At 52.5% G+C, this 22,514-nt stretch overlaps 1 protein-coding gene across 1 annotated transcript in view; it reads right to left on the bottom strand.

Annotated features, from left to right (window-relative positions):
• The window catches only part of LOC120380075 (collagen alpha-1(VII) chain-like), a 68,487-nt gene that overhangs the window by 36,677 nt on the left and 9,296 nt on the right, over window positions 1-22,514 (bottom strand). Inside the window, exons 7-20 of the mRNA XM_039497604.1 lie at window positions 20,825-20,941; window positions 20,274-20,429; window positions 18,638-18,754; window positions 15,311-15,457; window positions 14,440-14,559; window positions 12,028-12,186; window positions 9,514-9,642; window positions 8,235-8,384; window positions 7,277-7,414; window positions 3,974-4,120; window positions 3,138-3,257; window positions 2,079-2,225; window positions 1,689-1,892; window positions 412-551 (exon numbers count right to left, since the gene is read on the bottom strand). Coding sequence (XP_039353538.1) covers window positions 412-551; window positions 1,689-1,892; window positions 2,079-2,225; window positions 3,138-3,257; window positions 3,974-4,120; window positions 7,277-7,414; window positions 8,235-8,384; window positions 9,514-9,642; window positions 12,028-12,186; window positions 14,440-14,559; window positions 15,311-15,457; window positions 18,638-18,754; window positions 20,274-20,429; window positions 20,825-20,941 — 1,991 coding nt within the window. The remainder of the gene's footprint in view (window positions 1-411; window positions 552-1,688; window positions 1,893-2,078; window positions 2,226-3,137; window positions 3,258-3,973; window positions 4,121-7,276; window positions 7,415-8,234; window positions 8,385-9,513; window positions 9,643-12,027; window positions 12,187-14,439; window positions 14,560-15,310; window positions 15,458-18,637; window positions 18,755-20,273; window positions 20,430-20,824; window positions 20,942-22,514) is intronic.

Below are 22,514 nucleotides of genomic sequence, written 5' to 3'. Positions count from 1 at the left end.
GGACCTATAGCAAAGCCTATGGAAGCCAGTAGGAGACTTTCTGTTGACTTCACTGGGTGCTGGATTAGGCCCAAAGTGAGCACGTTGAAACACAAAGTTTCAATAGCGCTAAGATCTTTTTAGTGAGGGTTGGGGATTGGGGAAACTCCTAGAAAATGGCATAAAACAGGGAATGTCCAGCTGGGAGCCAAGAGGAAGGCTGGCCCAATGGTTAGGATGCTAGTCTCAGGCTTAGGAGAGGTGGGGTCAATTACCTTCTCTGCCACCGACTTCCTGTGTGATCTCAGGCAAGTAATTTATCCTCTCTAAGATTCACAGTGGAGAGACTGCATTCCCTTAACTCACAGGGGTGTTGTGAGAATGAAGAAAGGTACCTACAATAGATAGATAGATAGAATAATGGTCTCTTGCCTGTGTTCCCTCGGGCCCAATTCTGGGGAAATAGGAGACGATCCGGAAGAGGAAGTCCTTCACTTTATTGAAATTGCTCTGGCCAATGCTTGAAGACTCATCCACCAGGAACGCGATGTCCGCTTTGAACTTGCCACAGACTGCGAAGGGAAGGTAGAATGTCCATAAATCAAGGACAGGAAGGCCATGGGTTTCCAATGTGTCTCATATTGGATGGGATTTGTCATAAAAGGTTGGACTATTCTTCTTTATGGGAGAACAGTCCAAGACACAATCACGCCTTGTGGTTTCAAGGGTGTGTTGAGTGAAGAAGATATAATACATTCACCCCCATGAGATGCTGCTGCACACCTCAATTCTTTTACATGCAGTTTATGCCTCCTCTTTATGTATTAGACATTGGCCACCATCAGAGACACGACGTCAGACACAATGGTTCATCAATCTGTTTCAGAGCAGTGGTCTCAGTATTATTACGATTATAACAGGTGTGATTATCTAACATCTCTTGGCTCTTTCACCTGCTGACAAAGAGGAAAGCACTCCACCTACTGGATTGCACTGCTTAGGCCTCAGCTGGAGTACTGTGTCCAGTTCTGGGTGCAACATTTCAGGAAAGATGTGGACAAATTGGAGAAAGTCCAGAGAAGAGCAACAAAAATGATTAAAGGTCTAGAAAACATGACCTGTGAGGGAAAATTGAAAAAGTTGGGTTTCTTTAGTCTGGAGAAGAGAAGACTGGGGGGCAGAGGGGCATGAGAACAGTTTTAAAGTACATAAAAGGTTATAACAAGGAGGAGGGAGAAGAATTGTTCTTCTTAATCTCCAAGGATGGGACAAGAAGCAATGGGCTTAAATTGTAGCAAGGGCGGTTTAGGTTCGATGTTAGGAAAAACTTCCTAACTGTCAGGGTGGTTAAGCACTGGAATAAATTGCCCAGGGAGGTTGTGGAATCTCCATCATTAGAGGTTTTTAAGAGCAGGTTAGACAAACAGCTGTCAGGGCTGTTCTAGGTAAGACTTAGTCCTGCCATGAGTGCAGGGGACTGGACTAGAAGACCTCTCAAGGACCTTTGCAGTCCTACAATTCTACCATTCTATGATTGCCAACATGCCTCCTGCACACCTGTTTTTGGTCTGTGGTTTTCCCTCCAAGTATTCACCCAGCCCACCCCAGTTTTAGCTCATGAGATCAGAGGAGACCACAGCATCCAAGAGGTACGCTGGTTATACCGCACCAATGCATCAGCACTGAATCCTGTGCGGATTCAAACTCACTTGGCCCAGAGAGGGTGGTCAATGGTGGCGACGCTTTAGTTGTCACAACTGTGGTTGCTGGGGTCATTCTTAATGTCATGGTGGCGGCTGATGGAAGAGGAGTGGCCCTTGCGTGGCTAGAGCCCACAGATCGGGGGCTCGTAGTGGCAGGCAGTAAAGAAGTAATGGTAGGAGCAGGAGTGGAAGGATTCCCTCGAGATCCCACTGTAAAAAGCAAACAAAGGAGGGGAACTGCATCCATCGCGTAACTAGGTCAGAGTAAGAACACGACTAGTCCTGAAAGGCATTGGCATTGCATGGCAACAAGCCATACCAAGCACCATCTCGTGAGCTAGTGGTGACAGCAAAGACACCAGCAGGAATTGCAACACAAGACTCCGTTTCTCATACCTATCTGGTCAGTAAGGGCCGCCTCTGGCCCCTCCGCCTCTCCATAGAGCGGCCTTATTGAAAACGAGTACATCCCTCTTGGCTTCAGGTCTGTAACTCGATACGATCTAGAAGCTGCTCCCAACAGTTCAGAGGAAAGGTCAGACCCTGGAAAAAAAAGCAAGGAAAGAGGGTACGTTACTCATAGACTTTAAGGGCAGAAGGGACCATCATGATCATCTCGTCTGACCTCCTGCACATTGCAGGGCACAGAACCTCATCCTCTAGTAGGCCCATAAACTCTGACTGACTTACTGAAGTCCTCATTTGTGATTTACTGACTTAAAGTTACACAGAATCCACACAAGGATCTCAATGCACTGTACAAATTTTAGACCAGTTAAGTCTCCCAACACCCTGGTAGGGTAGGCATCATCACTCCCAGTATTTATTAGGAAACTGAGGCCCAGAGATGACTCATCCAAGGTCACACAGGAAGAGCGGCATTGTGGGGAAAGTCCAGAGTCCCAGTCCTCTGCTCTCACTACTAGAAAAGACTCTTATTTCTCAGAGGGAAATGAATGATGTAAGAGGGAAAGAGCTTAGCAGGATTCAAAAGAAGGATCACACATGTATATGGATAATGAGAACATCCACAGTGGCATTAAATTGAATTAGAAAAAGATCAGGGATAGAAATCTTGATGCTTCAGCACATAATCCAGTCACTGATTGTCCGGGTTAGGAAGACACTTCCTCTGTAGATGGTTTAATCCATGATGGGGTTCCATGCACCTTCCTCTAGAGCACTCCTGCCACTCTCAGAGACAGGACACTGGATTAAATGGACCTTAGGGCAGATCTGATCTGGCAAGTTCTATGTTGTTGTGAACTAATAACTGGCCGAGCAAGGGGAACCAAAGAATAGTGAAGATGTGATATTGTGGCAATATGGCCCTTCCCAAGATCTTTCCAAGGAAACACACTCTACAACTCTCCCCACCTCACATTCTCTTCTTCTTTCCTTACATTAGCTTTCCTTACCGACAGCCATTCATCAGTGGCACCGACGAGCCGTTACCTGATGCCAGGCGCCATGTTAATAAATATGCCGACGCCCCAGGAACACCCGTCCAGCTCAACAAAACGCTGCTTTCCGTGCTCTCCTGAACTGCAAACTGAGTCACTTTGGGCAAACCCACTATTTAAAAGGAAAGAGAAAAGAAACAATGATCATTTGCTGCTGTGTAAACACTTAAATTGATGGCATGAGACAAAAGAGCTCGAGAGGGAGAATCTACTGAATTTCACTGGGCCAGAAGGAAAGAGACACACACACTATACAAGGGTGGAATCCTGGGCCCATTGAATTCAATGGCAAAAATTCCAGATAGGCATTACAGAAATGAAACAGATGGCTGGCCTGTTGAGTTTGGCATCTTGTCTCTGGTATGGCTTCTGCTACATACTTCAGAGGAAGATCCAAAATATCCAGACTGCACCTGGCCAATTGTGCCAGGCTACACGTGGGTGGGAAATTCCTGCCAGCTGGTTATCAGCTCCAGGATCCTACCCACGTGCCAGCTGCGATACTGACATTCAGCCTCCCTCACTAGCAGCGTATGTAGGAACAGAGGGAATGATTCCAACAGCATGATACAGAACCTCCATAAATCCGAGTGAGCATCTTGGGCCAGATCCTTAGCTCGTGGAGATCAATGTCGCTGTTCCAAAACCAATGGCGCTATGCTGATTTACTGTAGATATGATCCCTATGTTTTAGGTTGATTCTCTGAATTGATCCCAAACTCTTGATACTTTGAGATGAGCACAGAAGTGTCAGCCTGAACAGATCTACTTTCCAGTTGCAGTGGTGACATTATACATTAGCATCTTCCCATGTCTCCTAGTACTCACGTGTTTTGGCAGTCAGAAGCACTGGGCTTCCCTCCCGTTCCTGAATCATTGAAGACACACGGATGGTGTACGTAGTGCTTTCCTGCAGCTTAGTAATTGTGAAAAATATGATCTCTGCTGGAACAATCTGTGAGGTTTCCAAGCCACCTAATTAATAACAACAGTAAAAAAACTGAAGAGTTTGTGATAATGACAGGAGAAAGTAATAATGCTTCCTGTAGCAAGCATTATCTTTACAGTCTTTTTCATCCATAGATCTCAAAACACTTGGTAAAGGAGAAGGAGTGTTATACTCATTTTACAACTGGAGAAGCTGAGGCAGAGTGAACTTAAGTGTTTTGCACAAGTTCACATAATGCATCAGTGGGAGAGCTGGGAATAGAACCTGGACTCACAGCTCCCAGTGCAATGCGCTATCTATTGGACCACCCAGCCAAAGAATAAGGACAGAGCAGGTCATAGAAGATTAGGGTTGGAAAGGACCTCAAGAGGTCATCTAGTCCAACCCCCTGCTCAAAGCTGGACCAATTGCCAGATTTTTACCCCAGTTCCCCAAATGGCCCTCTCAAGGATTGAACTCATAACACTGGGTTATGACCAATGCTCAAACCACTGAGCTATCCCTCCCCCCAAGTCAAGGGGCAATGTGGGAGTTCTCTTGTTAGCAGATAGGGGGCAGCAGCGCTTTTCTCATACCCCCTTAGTTTGCCTCTCCTTACCAATATGTGGCTGTACTAGCTGGTGAAGAGAGAAAACCATCAATAACCCAGCCTTAAGGCTCTTCCTGTTTAATGTGGAGGTTGAGTTATTTTCAACGCTGCGCAAAATTGTAAAGAATTGGGAGGCTCCTGAGAAACCAGAAAGTTGGGCTTTCATTGGGAAAAAAAAAGATGGCCATTTTTTGCATCAAAAAAATTCCTTTTTTTCCTACATTGGGAACTTTTTATGAAAAATCATTTCTTGAAACTTTTCATGGTGATTTTAACCCAAAAATGTCACTGATCATCTTCTGTTTTTAAAAACGAGGAATTTGCAGAAGTTAATTTCTTTGTACGTTTTTAGAACAAGTGCTTAAATAAATCCCAAGATGGGTCTGAACAGGCCAGATGTTCATTCCGTAAAGCTCGTACTTGGTTAAACAGAACATTTCAATCATAATTTGGAAAAATGCAACGAAAAGGATCTAGAATTGTTTCTGCAAAGTTTGTTGTTCAGTTTCCAACCAGCTCTCCATGTTAAAAGAGATCATTGTTACCTCATTTCTTCTCCTGCACTCACTTCCTGCATGCCAGGAAATGCAACTTGTGCAAAACAGCAGCTCAGTAGAAAGCTTTAAAGCAGCAGATGACGGAGGTCTCCCACCTGCCAGCCCTTCCAAGGGTGTATCATAGACATTCCAAGCTAGCTTTCGTCTAGGTAGCTCTGGTACCAGAGCAGCAAAGCTGTGGCAGCGCATGGTTTAGTGTGGGCTGTATCAGCCCATCAAGAACCCTAGGAAATTCCTGGCATGGCTAACGGGCACTGACATGGCTTCACTGTTCTGGTACCTGAGCTGGATTAAAGCTAGCACTGGCACGTCCACACAAGCTGCACTTACGCCCCGTGACTGCGGTGTAGACGTACCCTTAGAATGGGAGATAGACCCTGGAGAGGCTGCCAGTCCTGGAGACTGGCCCAGGAGAGATGGGCTGGTGCAGGGAGCTATTCCTATGGCCTGCTTGGCCACTCGTTGATTGATGGTGGAGGATGTGTAGACCGGACTGGGACCAGGAGGGTGTGCTGAGGAGAGCTGAGGAGGTTGGGTGCAGAGCCGGGAGCTCTCACTCCTCCCATCTGGCAAAATCAGATTGCAAAGAGAGGGAGAAATACCATATGTCTCTCCCTGATGCCATGGCTGTCTCAGGAGCAAGGGAGACGTATTCTGGAGCTAGGTATGGCTGGCTCCTCCCAGTCAGAAGGACTGACCATCACGCTTCAGGGATTGTGCTTTGCAGACATACAGCCTCCTGAGCATCCACTGAGCTTGCAGCCTGGATCATAGAATGATAGGACTGGAAGAGACCTTGAGGGGTCATCTAGTCGAGTCCCCTGAACTCATGGCAGGAGTATTATCTACATCATCCCTAACAGGTATTTGTCTAACCAGCTCTTAAAAATCTCCCGTGATGGAGATTCCACAACCTCCCTAGGCAATTTATTCCAGTGCTTGGCCACACTGACAGTTAGGAAGTTTTTCCTAATGTCCAACCTAAACCTCCCTGGCTGCAATCTAAACCCATTGTCCTATCCTCAGAGGTTAAGGAGAACAATTTTTCTCCCTCCTCCTTGTAACAACCTTTTATGTACTTGAAAACTGTTATCATGTCCCCTCTCAGTCTTCTCTTCTCCAGACTAAACAAACCCAGTGTTTTCAATCTTCCCTGACAGAGCACGCTTTCTAGACCTTTAATCGTTTAATCTCTGGACTTTACCCAATTTGTCTACATCTTTTCTGAAATGTGGCACCCAGAACTGGACACAATATTCCAGTAGAGGCCTAATCAGCAGGGAGTAGTGCGGAAGAATTACTGCTTCTGTCTTGCTTACAACACTCCCGCTAATACATCCCAGTATGGAGGGGTTGTTGTTGTTGTTTTCTGCAACAGTGTTACACTGCTGACTCATATTTAGCTGTGATCCACTATGACCCCCAGATCCCTTTCTGAAGTACTCTTTCCTAGGCAGTCATTTCCCATTTTGTATGTCTGCAACTGATTGTTCATTCCTAAGTGGAGCACTTTGCATTTGTCCTCACTGAATTTCATCCTATTTACTTCAGACCATTTCTCCAGTTTGTCCAGATCATTTTTAATATTAATCCCATCCTCCAAAGTCTATGCCAAGCAGCAGTGAAAGGAAGAAAGGGCAGGATCCTTTGGGGGGCCCTTCCATAATTGAAAACACCCATCCAGCAACACACAAACATACTCGTGAGCTGGTGGAATAACTGAGCAGAAGCCAAAAAGTCAGGTGCAGCCAAGAGGAGCTTTTCCTCCAGGGACCATGGTTCTAGCTGGAAATCAAACCAAGTTACCACGAGCACAAGAGAAGAACAAAAGATGCCCCATGCCAGGTGTTCAGCCCACTCTTACGAGCCTGGGTATTTCCTAAAAGCATTGACCCCACTCTGCCAGTTTATAGTCTGTCCTCGAGCACCTGTGAGAAGAGGCGGGGGACATTGAGCTGAGAGTTACCTCCAGCGAACCATGGACCCCCGGCGCTCTCTCACTAGACTTTATATGGCCGATGGAGTAGGATGCCTACCACTGAATGGGACCCAGGATATCTTATAGTGTGTTACGCCCGGGGTCCTTTTCCAGGAGACCTTCAAGCTGTTTACTCCAATGTCGACGATCCGCAAATCCCGGACAGTCTGGATGGGGTTTGAGTCTGCGAGCGAGGCTGCAAAAATGAATGAAATATGGAGATCGGAGTTGGATTTCCGATATCTTTCCGGCCACTGAACGACACCCCACTCCATGACTAAGCCTGCTGACATCAGTGGTTCTATGCCTGGAGAAAGGTGCTACTCCCTGTGAGTCAGAGTATCAGAGTCTAGCCCATGGTACGCCCAGGGCTACATCCCTGATCTCACATGATCCTCACCAGAAGCATCAGGTATACACCCTCTGGGCATATCTCATTTAATGCCTTATCAACAGACGAACTTTTCTACAGGGAGTTCCCCCATTGGTTCAAAAAGAAGAAAGGCTGGAGAACATTATAATGAGGTTTTGCTATACACCATCCTAAAAATATTACCCATGGGTTTCAAAATCCAGTTGTTCCAAACACAGCAGGTCCTCAGCCCTGCACGCTCTAGGGGCATTCTCACTCACACACAAAGGAGTCTTGGAAACACGTGAAGTCTGTCATAAAAGAAGGAGGGAAAATTTGCAGGGCTTTTCCAGATCCCACAAGGAACAACAGGGCCTGCTGCTGAATTGAGCTGGACAAGAGAGAGAGACTGAAAGATTTGGGTCCCCATGTATAATGTTACTGAGTGTTCCCAAAAGCCTAAATCCAGCCCTGCCTATTTACGCAGGGATAGCATAACACACTGGCAGAATGTGTGCTGCATCCCGCTCAAGGATAACAGTCTTCTACTGCTGCAAGATAACAGGGCTGCTCCTTTAGTTCAAGTGGCAAAGGTCTCTGCTGAAGGTGGAAGGTTCCAACCATGCTGTCCCATGCAAAGCAGGGTCATTACAGCAGAACTCACCAGTACGGTGCGTGAGAATCACTTCTGGTCCCTCGGACTTGTTGAACATAGCGCGAACACCAAGTGTATAGTGGGTATTAGGCAGCAAATGGTCAATGTGATAAGCGAGCCCCTTGCTGCCCAGGTACTGGCTCTTGGCAACTCCTCTTCCTGAAAGGACAAGGACACCACAGTGCCTATCATTCACCAAGAACAATGGATCTTCTCCAAAAGGCACCACTTTTCCTCCCAGTAGCGTTATTTCCGAGGCTCTCTGGGGAAGGGTGTAAACACAGAGTTGTGGGGGGAAGCGAGTCATTTAGAGAGGCACCAGGGATGAGAAGTAGGAGGGGACGGATTCAACTGAAGAAAGGCAAATGGAGGCTGAATGAGGAAAGGTTTCCTGGCAGCTAGCCCTCGTACTCTGTAGCCGTATCCCCCTTGGCCTTGGACTGGCACCAGGCCCAGAAGTCATCAGTGGCATAAATGGTCTGGAAACCCACCAAAATCTCCACTAGGGAACACCCCCTGGAATGAATTGGATTCCTTGAGGACAACACTTGATTCCTCTACGAATAGAGTAAGAGACGATGGCCCAAAGATTTCCCAAACCAATTAAGACAAGACCGCAATCCCTGACATATTCGCAAATCACAGCTACTCCGGTGGCCACAAGGGGAAGCGCATGTAAACTACATTTGGCGCATGTGGATCTTTGTCCCCCTCTAGTGGCTGGTCCATGCATGAGATTAATGAGCCCGCTGTAGCAGTGATTCTCAAACTTTTGTACTGGTGACCCATATAGCAAGTCTCTGAGTGCAACCCCCCCTTATAAATTAAAAACACTTCTAAATATATTTAACAGCATTATAAATGCAGGAGGCAAAGCGGGGTTTGGGTGGAGGCTGACAGCTTGCGACCCCCCATGTAATAACATTGTGACCCCCTGGGGAGTCCTGACCCTCATTTTGAGAACCCCTGAGCTATAGCTAAACCCTAGAGGTCTCCATCCTTCAGATCAGCTGGTGGATGCTCATGTTTTTAGCACTGAGGGTTGAAGGTTCAAACCCTTCTGGCAGTAACACACACAGCCTGGCACAGGCTGCTTTTTCACACCCATCACCAGAAATTCAGAGCATTAGCTCTGCAGATATCGGCCATGCAAGCCCAGTGAACTAGAATAAAGCAATCTCTTGTGGCCAGGCAATATTCCATGGGGGCAGACACCCTGCATCGCCAGCTTGAACATCCTCTACACACATCAGACAAAAGCAAATTATGGCACCCGATCTGCACTCACCTCTGCCCGCTCCCCCTGGGCTCCAGGAGATTCGGTATCCAGTGGCTGCAGCTGTGGCACTCCATGCAAGGGAGATGGATGTGCTCGTGTAGGAAGTTACCTTGAAATTGGACACGTAGCCAAGAGGCGCTGCCAGGGGAAAGTGACGTTAGCTGATGTCTTGATTAGTAATGTGCTCAGTAAATGCCAGCACCTCTCAGGGTTCTCACTGCTAACAGCACCGGGGGGAGTGACTTTTAGGGAACAGTGACTTTCAAAGGACATGGTGGCGATCTTATCTTTGTGCTGCCTTAGGTCAGCCAGGGATACAGTCCCACTGAGATCCTTCTTGTGAAATCATAGGCCAGATCCTCAGCTGGCGTAAATCAGCGCGGCTCCACTGCCTTCACTGGAACACCGCTGAGACACACCAGCTGAGGAGTTGGCTCGTAGCCTTTGACTGATGTCGGGAGTCTGCCAAGCCACGCGTGCGGATCATCTTATTCTGTCATCCCTTCTGATCACACAGGCTTCGTCAGATTAAGTGGGTCAGAAGCTGTCTGGGAGACAGCCAAAGGAAGCCTGGGTTACTGCAGGGAGTATTACTGGTGACTCAGTAGCTGGCAAGGTACTGAACCCAATGCCCCGCCGGGGCACTAAGAGGCTCTGTACTGCTGGAGGTGGTGTTGCCTTTTGGAAGAAATATAAAACAAAAGTCCTGGCCATACTTGATCCATTGCTCTTTTCACAAGAGAATGGGTGTTACCCCAGAGTCAAATTCCAACACTGGCACGTACTGTCAATTATCCCTACATTTCACTTAGCTATAGTATTTTTCCTTCATTTGTGTCCCAGACTGTGGTGTAATGCTGCTCTGAGGTGTTAAAGTTGTCATGTTCTGCCCCAGAGGTGGCTGCATTCCAGAGGCAGGGGTACAGCTACTACTTTTTGTAAAAAAATTATCTTTTTCTTATTTTTTTCTAAAATCCTTCTCCTAAGTCTTAGGTAGTCCCCCCCCACCCCCCCCCCCCCCCCCCCCCCCCCCGCCGCACCCCCTCCCCCTCCCCCCCCCCCCCGCCCCACCCCCCCCGCCAGCCCCCCCCCCCCTCCTCTCTCCTCTGCTGCCCTGCTGGGCGCTACTGCTGCTCCGCGGCCGGGCGTGGCCGCCGGGGCATCCGGGGGTCGCTCCGGGCGGTCGGGGGGCCGCGGAGTGGGCGCCCGCCGCCGCCGGGGGGCCCGGGCCGGGGGGGTGGCTGGGGGGCCGGGAGCTGGGGCTGGGGGGGGCTGGGGCGGGCCCCGGCCGAGGCGGGCCGTCCGGGCCGCGCGCGGGGCGGGGAGGGGGGCGGGGGGCGGCTGGGCGGCGGGGGGGGGGAGCCGGGCGGGGGGGGGCGGGCGGGCGGAGGGGGGCCCAGGCGGGGGGAGCCCCGCAGCCGCCCGCGCCCGGCTCCCCCCCCCCCGCTCCCGGCTCGCGGCGGGGAGCGGGGGGGGCAGCGCTGGGGGAGGGGGGGGGGGGGGGGGGGGGGGTGGTGGTGGGGGGGGGGGGGGGGCGGGGGGGGGGGGCCGCGGCGGCGGGGGGGCGCGCCCGCCCCAGCCCCCCGCAGCCCCCCCCCCCCCGGCCCGCAGCCCGGGTCCGGCTCAGCGGGGGGGGGGCGGGGGGCCGGGGGGGGCGGGGGGGGCGGGGGGTCGCGGGCGGGGGCGGGGGGGGGGGCGCGGGGGAGAGCGAGGCGGGGGGCCGCCCGGGCCCGCCGCCCGCCCGCCCCGGCTGCCCGGCCCGTCCCCGTCGGGCGCAGCCGGCGGGCGGGGGGGGGGGGCGGGGGGGATGGGGCGGGGGGCGGGGGGGCTGGGGGGCGGGGGGGGGGCGGGGGGGGGGGGGGGCGGGGCGGGGGGGGGGGGGCCGGGCGGGGGGGAGGCCCGAGCGCCCGGGGCCGCTCCAGCGTCCCGGCAGCGGCGGCGGGGCTGGGGCGGGGGGGGGGGGGGGGGGGGCGGTTGGGGGCCGAGGGGGGGGGGGGGCTGGGGCGGGGGGCGGGGGGGGCGCTGGGGGACCGAGGGGGGGGGGGGCCGGGGGGGGGGGGGGGGGGGGGAGGGCGGGGGGCGCGGGCGGGGGGGGACCGAGGGGGGGCCAGCGGCCGGCGGCGCCGCCGGGGGGGGGGAGGGCGGGAGCCGGGCAGGGCTGCCGCCCGAGACCCAGCGCGCGCACGGCCCTCTCCCTTCCCTACCCCTACCTCCGCGTACTGTTCCTGGGCCTGAGCAGCAAAGTGTGTGTGGGGGGGGGGAACAGCTGCAGCTGGAGGGAAAAAAAAACCAAAAACCTGAATTTGGGGTTAGAAAAGTGGGGGCGTCTTATACATGGGGGCGTCTTATACATGGAAAAATACGGTAGTTTGTATAATGCTTTGGAACGAAAGGCTCTGATCACAAGAGGTTAAACTTGCGTCTCCAGTGCCCTTTGGTGCTCTCTGTATTGTCGGTATGTACCGGGCACCTGAGCTGCCCAAGCAAGGAGAGGCACCGCTTCCACACCATGTGTATACTCACACGTTCTGGCTGAAGCAGTGATCCCAGGCCCCTCCGCCGAGCCAAAGAGCACATAGAGGGAAATCACATACTCGCTGTCGTGGGCCAGGTTTCGGAGCTGGTAGGCTGTGGTGGAGCTGTTCAGAGCCAGCTGACGCGGTCGGTCTTTGTGGAAGAATTCTTTTGGTGGGAAGAAAAAGAAGCTGAGGAGTAAACAATGTTGGCAAGTGGAGTGGGAGGGAGGAAGACTGGGAGCCAGTGAGTAAAGTTAATAGATATTAAGGCCAGAAGGGGCCACTGTGACAATCTAATCCATCCTCCTGTGTAACGCAGGCCAGAGAAGTTCAAAGACCCAGTCAAAGACCTGGATTTCTACCAGTCCAGCCTGCAGGGAGCAAGAGGAAAGCCTGGACCGAATGGGTTAGACCACACTGCCTTTGCAGAATCAAACGCTTCATTTTTTTCGCTCTTGCTGAAGGTACCTTTACAAAACACCAGCAAGAGAATCGAAACACTTTTTACAGGAGTTTTTTTCCCCTTAAAGGGATTAAAAGAAATAGATGAATCAACAAAGGAGGTGCTCTTTGAAGCAGAAACTTGCCAAAATTAGTCAGTTTACACCCTCCAGAAAAAGTCCAGTGGACAGTATCCCTGTAAGGAAGGCCGGGCTTGGAGCTGCAGGTGGTCTGCAGAATTCATAGTCTCTAAAGGGAGATAAGCCACAAAGTCAAGAAGCCTTTCCCATAAGCCCCTGCTCACAGGGCCTGATTGTCTGCTAGCTCTTTCCCAGGCCTGATGCAGGGAGAGGGTCGGGGACGTTCAAGTGGTACCCTATACTCAGGGGCATGGCCTGCTCCCCTCAGTGTAAGTCAGTGCAGCCTCTGGGCAGCTCTAGTCTGTACTCTCCTTCCCATGGCCCTTATGAGTCCTGGGAGCTAGGGAGCCCTAGCGCAGTGCACTCTGGCCATGCTCTTTATGCTGGAGGAAGAGAGCCAGGGACATTGTGTGCAGAATTCTTCCGTCAGCTCGCCACTGGCTGGACAGGCCCTTAGGGCAGGGATATTCAGAGAGCTATTCTGCTGCCAGAGCAGCTGAATGAGCCCTTAATGGAACTGAGTATTGGGCCCAAAGGGCCCGCAGTGAAACAAGCTCCCTGCCCCGATGCACGTGGGCTGTCGTAGGGTGACCGGGTGTCCGGTTTTCGACCGAAACACTTGGTGGAAAAGGGACCCTGGTGGCTCCGGTCAGCACCACCGACCGGGCCGTTAAAGGTCCGGTCGATGGAGCTGCACGTCTAAGGCAGGCTAGCCCCTATGTGTCCTGGGGCACCGCGCTGCACCCCGGAAGCGGCCAGCAGGTCCGGGTTCTAGGCGTGGGGGGGCTACAGGGCTCCTCGTGCTGCCCCTGCCCTGAGCAAATGGCCCCGCACTTCCATTGGCTGGGAACTGGCCAATGGGAGCTGGGGGGCGGTGCCTGCAGCAGGTGAGAGCAACGCACGGAGCCTGCCCCCTCCCCTGCCTACTAGTGTCGGACCAGCTGGCCACTTCCAGGGCGTGCGCAAGGCGGTGTCAGGACAGGCAGGCAGCCTGCCTTAGCACCGCTGACCCAGCTCTGAGACCCCCCCAACCTGGAGCCCCCTCCTGCACCCCAAAGCCCTCAGCCCAAGCCCCAGCCCAGAGCCCTCACCCCCTCCTGTACTCCAACCCCCTGCCTCAACCCGCAGCCCCCTCCCACACTCTGAATACCTCATCCCCGGCCCCACCCCAGAGCCTGCACCCCTCCTGTACTCCAACCCCTGCCTCAACCCGCAGCCCTCCCACACTCTGAATACCTCATCCCCGGCCCCACCCCAGAGCCTGCACCCTGTCCTGTACTCCAACCCCCTGCCTCAACCCGCAGCCCCCTCCCACACTCTGAATACCTCATCCCCGGCCCCACCCCAGAGCCTGCACCCCCTCCTGTACTCCAACCCCCTGCCTCAACCCGCAGCCCCCTCCCACACTCTGAATACCTCAGCCTCAGCAAGGAGCCCCCTCCTGCACCCCAAACCCCTCATCCCCGGCCCACACCCCCAGGCGGAACCCTCACCCTCTCACACACCCCAAGCCCCTGCCCCAACCGAGTGAAAGTGAATAAGGGTGTGGGAGACTGAGCCACGGAGGGAGGGGGAATGTAGTGAGTGGACGGAGGGGGAAGAGCTTGGGGAAGGGGCGGGGCCTTGGGGAAGGGGCGGGGCTAGGGTGTTAGGTTTTGTGCCATTCGAAAGTTAGCAACCCCAGGGTTGTGCAGAATGGACAAGTGACCAGTGCCGGAGCTGCCTCGACATCTGCCATTCCCTGGTTTTATGGGCTCGCTGTTCCAGCTTTGGCGCTGCATTAAATGCTGGGTGGAGGGGGCCTGTCCGCACTATGGACTCGATAAACGCTAGCTTACCTGGAGTAGGGCCCCAAGCCAATCTGTACCCACTGGCCCCAGCCACTGAATCCCAGGAGAGCAGGGCAGAGCTGATTGTTACGTCGGACACTTTCAGGGTCTGCACAGCGCTCGACGCCACTTTAAGAAAGAGAGCCGAGCAGCGTGGGTCAGCGGAACGGGTTATGGGTCTGACGGATGCAATAACAGTGGAAAGACTCCCATTGAATTCAGGGGGACTTGGATCAGGTCCTAAGGGACCGAAGAAAAACCACAATGCACCAGGCTGCTCTGTGCATAAGAGACCAAAGGGAGGTTGTCAGCCACGGGTGATACTGGCTAGGAGGTGGCTGTGTGTGACCGGAAGACCTGGGAGCCGGCCTGGGTACAGGCAACGCAGGGATCAGCCTGGCTGATCATCTTTTTCAGAGGTTTACACTGCCACCCATCACCATGGCATCTGAGCACCACCACAGCACTCCATAAAGGAGGATAACTAACATCACCCCCAGTATTCCTGATAGGGAAACTGAGGCACAGAGAGGCAAAATGACTTGCCCCCCGTTCACCAGCAAGTCAGCGGCAGAGCTAGACCTCGCATTTCCTGGCTCCCCATCCCTTGCTCTGGAAACTAGGCCAGACGTCCCCAGAAGGAGTCCTGTGACACCATAGGTTTCCTTCCCCATACGTGTCCTTCAACTATCTTCCTGGGCAGCAGCACTACTCGTCTTCTCCCACCTCCACGTCCCCAGCCGCCTGTTCAGCCCCTTTGACTCCCTCCTTCGCTGCCTCCCACCCCCAGTCCCTCTTCCTTCTATGCCCGAGGTCTCGCCTACCTGAACTTGCCCTCCCAGGCCTTTCCCCTCCCACTGGCCCGCCCCAGGACACTTACAAGTGGTTGCCCGGCTGCTCACCACAGGCCCCTCCACGTCCCCGAAGATGGGGTTGACGGTGACGGTGTATTCCAGCCCAGGCTGCAGCCCTGGGATCATGTAGTCAGTACAAGTGTCGTCCAGGTTCAGGGTCTCAACGCTGCCCTCTGCACCGGAGAGGAGACAACAGCTGGATACACCCGAGTCTAGCTCTCGAGGGACATTCCCCCCTTCCTTTCCCACGCCCCCCCCCAGAATACAGCATGCAGGACACCACCAATTAAATGCCGCACACCGACCAACAGTCAGACCCTTCGGTGGTCACCCTAACACGTGGTCAGCTCAGGTAGGAGAGAAAGAAGAGGAAGGCTGGTCTTGTGGTGAAGGCACTAGATGGGGACTCAGGTTCTAGGTTCAATTCTGGCCCCTGCTACAGCCTCCCTGGGTCCTGCCCCTTAGGATTGGGGTGGGGTGCAGATTTCTCCCCCCAGCTCTATACTGGCTGGGCAGGCCAGTTGCTCTGTGCCTCAGTTTCCCAACTGTAACATGGAGATGATCATATTTCTTTCCTCTGTCTCAGGCATGTAGATTGTCAGCTCTTCAAGGCAGGGGCTGAACATCCAGGACCTGTCACAAAGGGGCCCTGATCTCACTTGGGGCTTAGAGGCTGTACTCTAAACATAAATAACAACAATGACATATGGCAGCTTTGATCCCCCTAAACTTTCCAGGGGCCAGTCAGTCATTAGGGTGCCCCAGTGGCACAAGGAGAATAAACCAAACCAGCAAAATACAAACAGCTGCATGTGATTGGGCAGGTAACATGCTTCACTCCTGTTGGAAGAAGAGGGGAAGCCCATCTGCTTTGAAAGGGGCCCAGCTGGTGGCAGTGCTGCTCATGGGCTCCCAAGGGAGTCCTCTGCCATCTCACTTGGCTGGACGGATGGCTACCCCAAGGCAGAAAGTTGAGGGCTGGGAATATCTGTGGAGCTCTGGGAAGGATGGGAAAGGGTCAGCTCCTCTCCTCCGGGGAGTATCACAAAATGCAAAGCATGCTCAGCCTAAAAAGCTATTTGATCTGCAGGGGACAATCCTGTCCTGGCTGGAAGGAGATAGGCAAATCTCACATTTCCATGACTCTTAAAAGTTACTGCATCGTTCATTCTTTTTGCATGTGGCTATTCTTAGTTCAGCCACTCGGGGGTGCCATGTCCTCATTTTCCTGTCTGTGTCAGTGGTATCCTTGCTCCATCAACACACCCTCCACATGAGCAGCTATTTTAATCTATTCTCTATCTTGGAAGATGGGAAAGAACAATCAGCCCGGTCCAGGGAAACACATTCCCTGGAATGAACATTGCAGTGTATAAGAATTATCCCTCACACCAGCATTCTACAAGCAGGGTGGGAAAACGACCCCTGTTGTATTAATCCCAAAAGGGGCGAATGTGTATGAGTTATGACGACAACGCCCAATGCTCCCGTTCCCTTCTGGGGGTCCGCTACAAAGTTGTGTGTCAGGGAAATTTGCGGGGGTTGGATTTGATTACGGACAATGGATACGATGGACGCACACACACACACACACAAATAGCCCTCTAGCTAGGAACGCGATGCAGCTCCTATGACACACAGTAGAACGTTTCTGACTCCATCCAGCAGAGGGCAGTAGTGACACATATACACTGGCCAGTTCATCTAGCCTTCTCCCCAGTTGTAGAATGGGGAAAAGGAGGCACTGAGAGGTAAAGTAACTTGTCCATGGTCGCATAGTGCATCAGCAGGAATAGGACCCAGGAGTCCTGAGATTTAAAGAAGCTCAGGAATATACACAGAGACACAGACACACACACCTTTTGCTGCATTTCTGGGGGGACTGAAGTACCACGCAAGAGCCTGTTCTTAAGGAACAAGTCCAGGAGGAAAGGACATTATTATTATTATTTGTATTCCCAGCCGTGGGTCTGAGCCCCATAGTGCTTGGCACTGTACAAATGCAGAACAAAAAAGACCATCCCTGACCCACAAGTGCCTGCCCTCCTGATTTCCAGCCAAATGATCCAAACCCAAACGAGAGGCCTGGCTAAATCTCTGCAATTTGGGGTGTTTATTCGCACTCTGGAAATCCATTCATTACTAGTGTATTACACAGTAGCAGGAATGGTGCTACTTTACCCTCCCCGAGAACAGGGGTTCTCAACTTTTTTCTTTCTGAGGTCCCCCAACATGCTATAAAAGCTCCACGGCCCACCTGTGCCACCATAACTGGTTTTCTGCATATAAACGCCAGGGCCGGCGTTAGGGGGTAGCAAGCAGGGCAAGTGCCTGGGTCCCCATGTGACAGGGGCCCCCACAAAGCTAAATTGCTCCAGCTTAGGCTTCAGCCCCAGCTGGCAGGGCTCAGGGCCCCTGGGCTTCAGCCCCGTGCAATGGGGCTTCGGCTTTCTGCCCCGGGCCCCAGCGAGGCTAATACCAGCCCTGCTTGGCGGCTCCCCTGAAACCTGCTTGTGGCCCCCCCAAGGGGCCCTGGACCCCTGGTTGAGAGCCACTGCCCTAAAGCACCTTCCTACCTGGGGATCTCAAAGTGCTTCAGAGATACCATTGAATGAATCATAGAATCTCAGGGTTGGAAGGGACCTCAGGAGGTATCTAGTCCAACCCCCTGCTCAAAACAGGACCAACACCAACTAAATAATAATTGGAGAGATACCCATCTCTTAGAACTGCAAGGGACCTTCATTGAGTCCAGCCCCCTGCCTTCACTAGCAAGACCAATTTTTGCTGTAGATCCCTAAGTGGCCCCCTCAAGGAGTGAACTCACAGCCCTGGGTTTAGCAGGCCTATGCTCAAACCACTGAGCTATCCCTCCCCCCAACATCACCTCTGTATGGTGGTGTTATCCCTATTTTACAACTAGGGAAGTTGAAGCACCCAAAGGAGAAGTTACTTGCCCTAGGTCAACCCGGGAAGTCAGTCACAGGGGAGGAAGAGAATGCAAGTGCCCTGATTCCCTGTTTTTTGTTTTAACCACCAAACCATCCGTCCTGTGGGGCAAAAAATAAAATAAGAACATCTGGATTTCTAACACTTCTCACCCTAACAACAGCATAAAGGGTGTTTGAATCAAGGGTCAGAGAAAAGACCCCTGTGCAGGTGTTTAGGGTCAGGATTTCAACCAGGTCTGTCTCTAATCTCAAGCTGCGTTGTGGGAAGCTTGGGTGGGAACCTGCACCCTGGTGCTGCTAAGCAGGGGTGATGACAAAAGCAAAAGCAGATCCAATAATGATGCAGGCTGCTAACAGACCATCATGAAAATAACACGCTCCTCTGGTTCCTGGAGACTGTACCTGCCGACACCCAGGTGAGCCTGTATCCTGATGCTCCCCTAACTGAGGTCCACCTGGCCTGGATGGTGTCAGTCGTCTCATTCTGGAGCAAGATGCTTTTCACTGGCAGGAGCTTCACTGGAAGGGTTAAAGGGAACAGACATTTCAGAGAAGCGACATTACAACCCATGCACCCCATGGCTCTAAAGGAACCGTGGGCTGCCTCCTGCCTACATTAGCCAGTGGGGAGAGAGATTTTGAAGAGTTCCTTCATAGCCTGTCGGTTTTAATGCACCTAGGAAAAGGCTGGTGTCCACTCATCAGGAACAGTCACTCTGAGCCCAAGCAGCGACGCCAGCTGCTCGAGCTGTCACGGTCACATTTTCTGGCCAGCACCGCTGATGCATCAATCTGGTTTGATTTACACAGAGTGCTGGGATGCCAACAGATCTGCAGGCAGGGAGCAGGCCCGGGCTTAAAGAGAGAGCAAGGCACACAGGGTGAGTGGATAAATGAAGGGAGGGGGCAGAGGGGAAGGCCGCTTGTTTTAAATACTAGGCCAGACTCTCAACCAGGGTAAATCTCTGCATAAATCCCAACCACTCCCATGAAATGGAAGATCCGGAACAATTTAATTGAGTGCTCGTGAAATTTCAATTCTGGGTTGGTGGGTGGAGCCTAAATGAACAATAGACCTGCCCCCTCAGATGAAGGGCGGGGCCACGCAGCCCAGACAGCAACTAGCTATAGTGAACCCTGTCAGCAGAGAGGAGTCCTCTTTCTCCACAGCACGGGCTGTAGCAGCTTCCCGCTTCTAGACCCTGGCCTCAGACCCGACATGCCGAGCCCCTCATGTAGTGATTTGGGACAGGAAACATTTTAGAAATCTCAAAACATTTTCCAGGATGGGAAAACCATTTCCCACCTAGCTCTGAGGATGGGCTTGGAGTTATAAGGCATGAAGGGGGTGGGGCTCTCTCTGAAACATCAAGAACAGGTCACTGCTGAGGAGTGGAGGTGATGGTTCAAATAACCCCAATGGCCAAAAGTTTAAAAAAAAACAGTTCCTAAAGTTAGGCTCCTAAGTCCACAGCTAAACCAGTGCTGGACGTCAGAAATGTCAAACACCTGCTGCTTCCCTTGACTTCAGACAGTGAGAGGAGAGTCTGACTGAGACTTTATTAAATTGAATGGGTTGGAGCGGAGGCTGAACGGTTGAGAGCAATCTCCCAGCGTGAGCGTGTCGGGGAATGGGAGCAAGAATGGGAGCAGGGGGAAGCATGCAGGGGAAAGTGGGCAAGGGCACTGGGGTGGATGGATGGAAGAGCAGGTCTGAGTGTGCCGGAGAGCGCAAGAATAGGCGTAGAGTGTGTATGAGCATGTGTGAGCATGCCTAAGCAGAGGGGCAGGCGTGAGAGCAGAAGCGAGCATGCAATGAAGACCATACGTGTGCACAGAGACAGGCATGACAGCAGCATAAGCATGCAAGGAAATGCGTACATGTGCATGGGGACAGGCATGACAGCAAGCATGCAAAGAAAAGCATACATGTGCACAGGGCAAGTGTCAGAGCAGGAGCAAGCGTGAAAAGGAGAGCAGGCGTGAGCCCGATTTCCAGTGCAGTTAAGATGGCCACCTCAGCAATCAAACCTCTTACATGTTCTCCCTGTAGTAGACACCGGTTGGCTCGGGCCCTGGCGGTACACAGCATAGATACTGACAGTATATTCTTTATCCTCCTGCAAGTTGCCAAGCACGTGAGAGGTGACGTCGCCGCCCAGGATCTGCCCATAGGTCATTCCAGGTCTGTTTGCTGTAGGGGCCAGAACCAAATAGGACACCCTGGTGAGTGACACCTCTGAACAGAGGAGCACGGCATATTTGCCAGTCTACTGTCAGCGTCAGAGAATTAGACGTGGGGCGGCCCCAGAATTGTACCATCTGGGTTTGCAAAGGAAGGCCTCTGCCTTGGTGGGACTACCCCCTTTCTACCAGAGGCTCCAAACTCACCGGGGGAGGCCAATGCTGCGTCGCCCCAGGGTAACACAGACACATCAGCGATGCAATGTGGTCCCCACTGCATTGAGATACCAGGGCTAGGCCTGAAAGGACAGAGCTCCAGAAGTGGGGACGTTGCTTTTCCCAAGCATCAGGACTTACATGAAAATACCTGACGCTGGTGTGAAAACCTAGCAGATCACAACTTACATCTGGGCATGTAGATCTTGTAGCCTTCAAGCTTCCCCAGGGGAGGAGTCCAGGCTACCTTGAGGCTAGAGAGTCCTTCTTCTATGACCCGGAAATTGGTCACTGGAGGGACGGGCGCTTTAAGACACAAAAGGGACCCAGAGGTTAAGGGTCAAGGCTGCCTCACAGCAAAGACCCCCTACAAAGAAGAGAAACTCCTGTGTTCTCCAAGGGTGAAGGGACACAGCGATGAACAGACACTTCTCTCACAGTATCAGATCCCCCATGCTCCCTTCCATCCCCTCACTAACATCCCAAGTTCCTTGCTTCATGCCCTCCCACACCTGGCAGGGTCACTGGCACCTGGGCAAAGTGAATGTCGCAGCATGAGAATGTTTCAGGATCGCCCACAATGCACCACTGCTTAGTACAGAGCTGGGAATTCTAGGGGATCTCTACCCCCAAGGCATTGCCACCGACTCTACTGAGGGTAGCGTTAGCTTGGAGGCGGGGCAACGCTGCAGTGGCATATGCACTGAATCTTGTTCACTCCTGCTCGCGTGGCTCTGTACTGGTCCAACCAGCCACTGCAGCCAGAGTTACAGCTCCCGCCTCTGTGGGGATCAGAAGATATATATTGTGACTTTACTTTTCCCACCAAAACATTCCATCTTATTCTTGGCAAGTGTATGTAAGGAAACATTATCAAGACACTAGCAGATGGGGAGGGCTCTGAGCTACTACAGAGAATTCTTTCCCAGGTATCTGCCTGGTAGGTCTTGCCCACATGCTCAGGGTCTAACTGATCTGGGGTCAGGAAGGAATTTTCTCCTGGGTCAGATTGGCAGAAGCCCAGAGGGTTTTTCGCCTTCCTCTGCAGGGTGGGGCACGGGTCACTTGCAGGTTTAAACTAGTATAAATGGTGGATACTCTGTAACTTGAAGCCTTTAAACCATAATTTGAGGACTTCAGTAACTCATCCAAAGGTTAGGAGTCTATTACAGGGGCAGGTAGGTGAGGTTCTGTGGTCTGCAATGTGCAGGAGGTCAGGGTAGATGATCATGATGGTCCCCTCTGGCCTTAAAGTCTATGAGTCTATGAATCTAAGATTCATTATTTATTTAATCCTGCCTGAGATCCTCCGTCAAGAAGACAGACACCACTCAAAAGAGAAGGTCCCTCAGGAAAAGCAGACTAGAGGCTTCATGCAAAACAGAGGAGCTGAACCGGTGCAATTCCTTAACACACCTGCCGTGCAGCAACACCTGGTTCAAGACCCACCCAGTCAGCCAAATCCAGACCCAGAGTAAACAGGAGTCTTTCTAGTGTGGCACTTGGCCTGAATTTGGGCCTATATTTCTGACATTGGGAAACTGGCTCTTAAAGGAAGGCAGTAACGTCACAGCAGATTAATGAGCGATGTCGAATCTGAGTACAGAGGAAATCCCGATAAAACGATTTAAAATGTGTCTTAAGTAGAGTCCTGCAGGAAGCTGCTGTCGTGCCAATCTGATGATCCAGAGCAGGATTCAGGGGCTCAGAAGACTGGGTGAAATGCACAGATCAGCTCCTAGAGCAGGGGCATGAGTGACCTTCACTTAGGTCACTTCCTGACTTCGGGAGCATAATAATGGTGCAGCTTTGGTGTTCTCCTTGGGTGAAATTCACCCCTGCAGACAGCCAGTACCAGGCCATGACATGACCTAAATCC

Source organism: Mauremys reevesii, linkage group 1 (assembly GCF_016161935.1).
Source record: "Mauremys reevesii isolate NIE-2019 linkage group 1, ASM1616193v1, whole genome shotgun sequence".
NCBI classification, from domain to species: domain Eukaryota; kingdom Metazoa; phylum Chordata; order Testudines; family Geoemydidae; genus Mauremys; species Mauremys reevesii.
The sequence above is the reverse complement of the archived record's forward strand: the minus strand, read 5'-3'. Positions and strand labels throughout refer to the sequence as shown.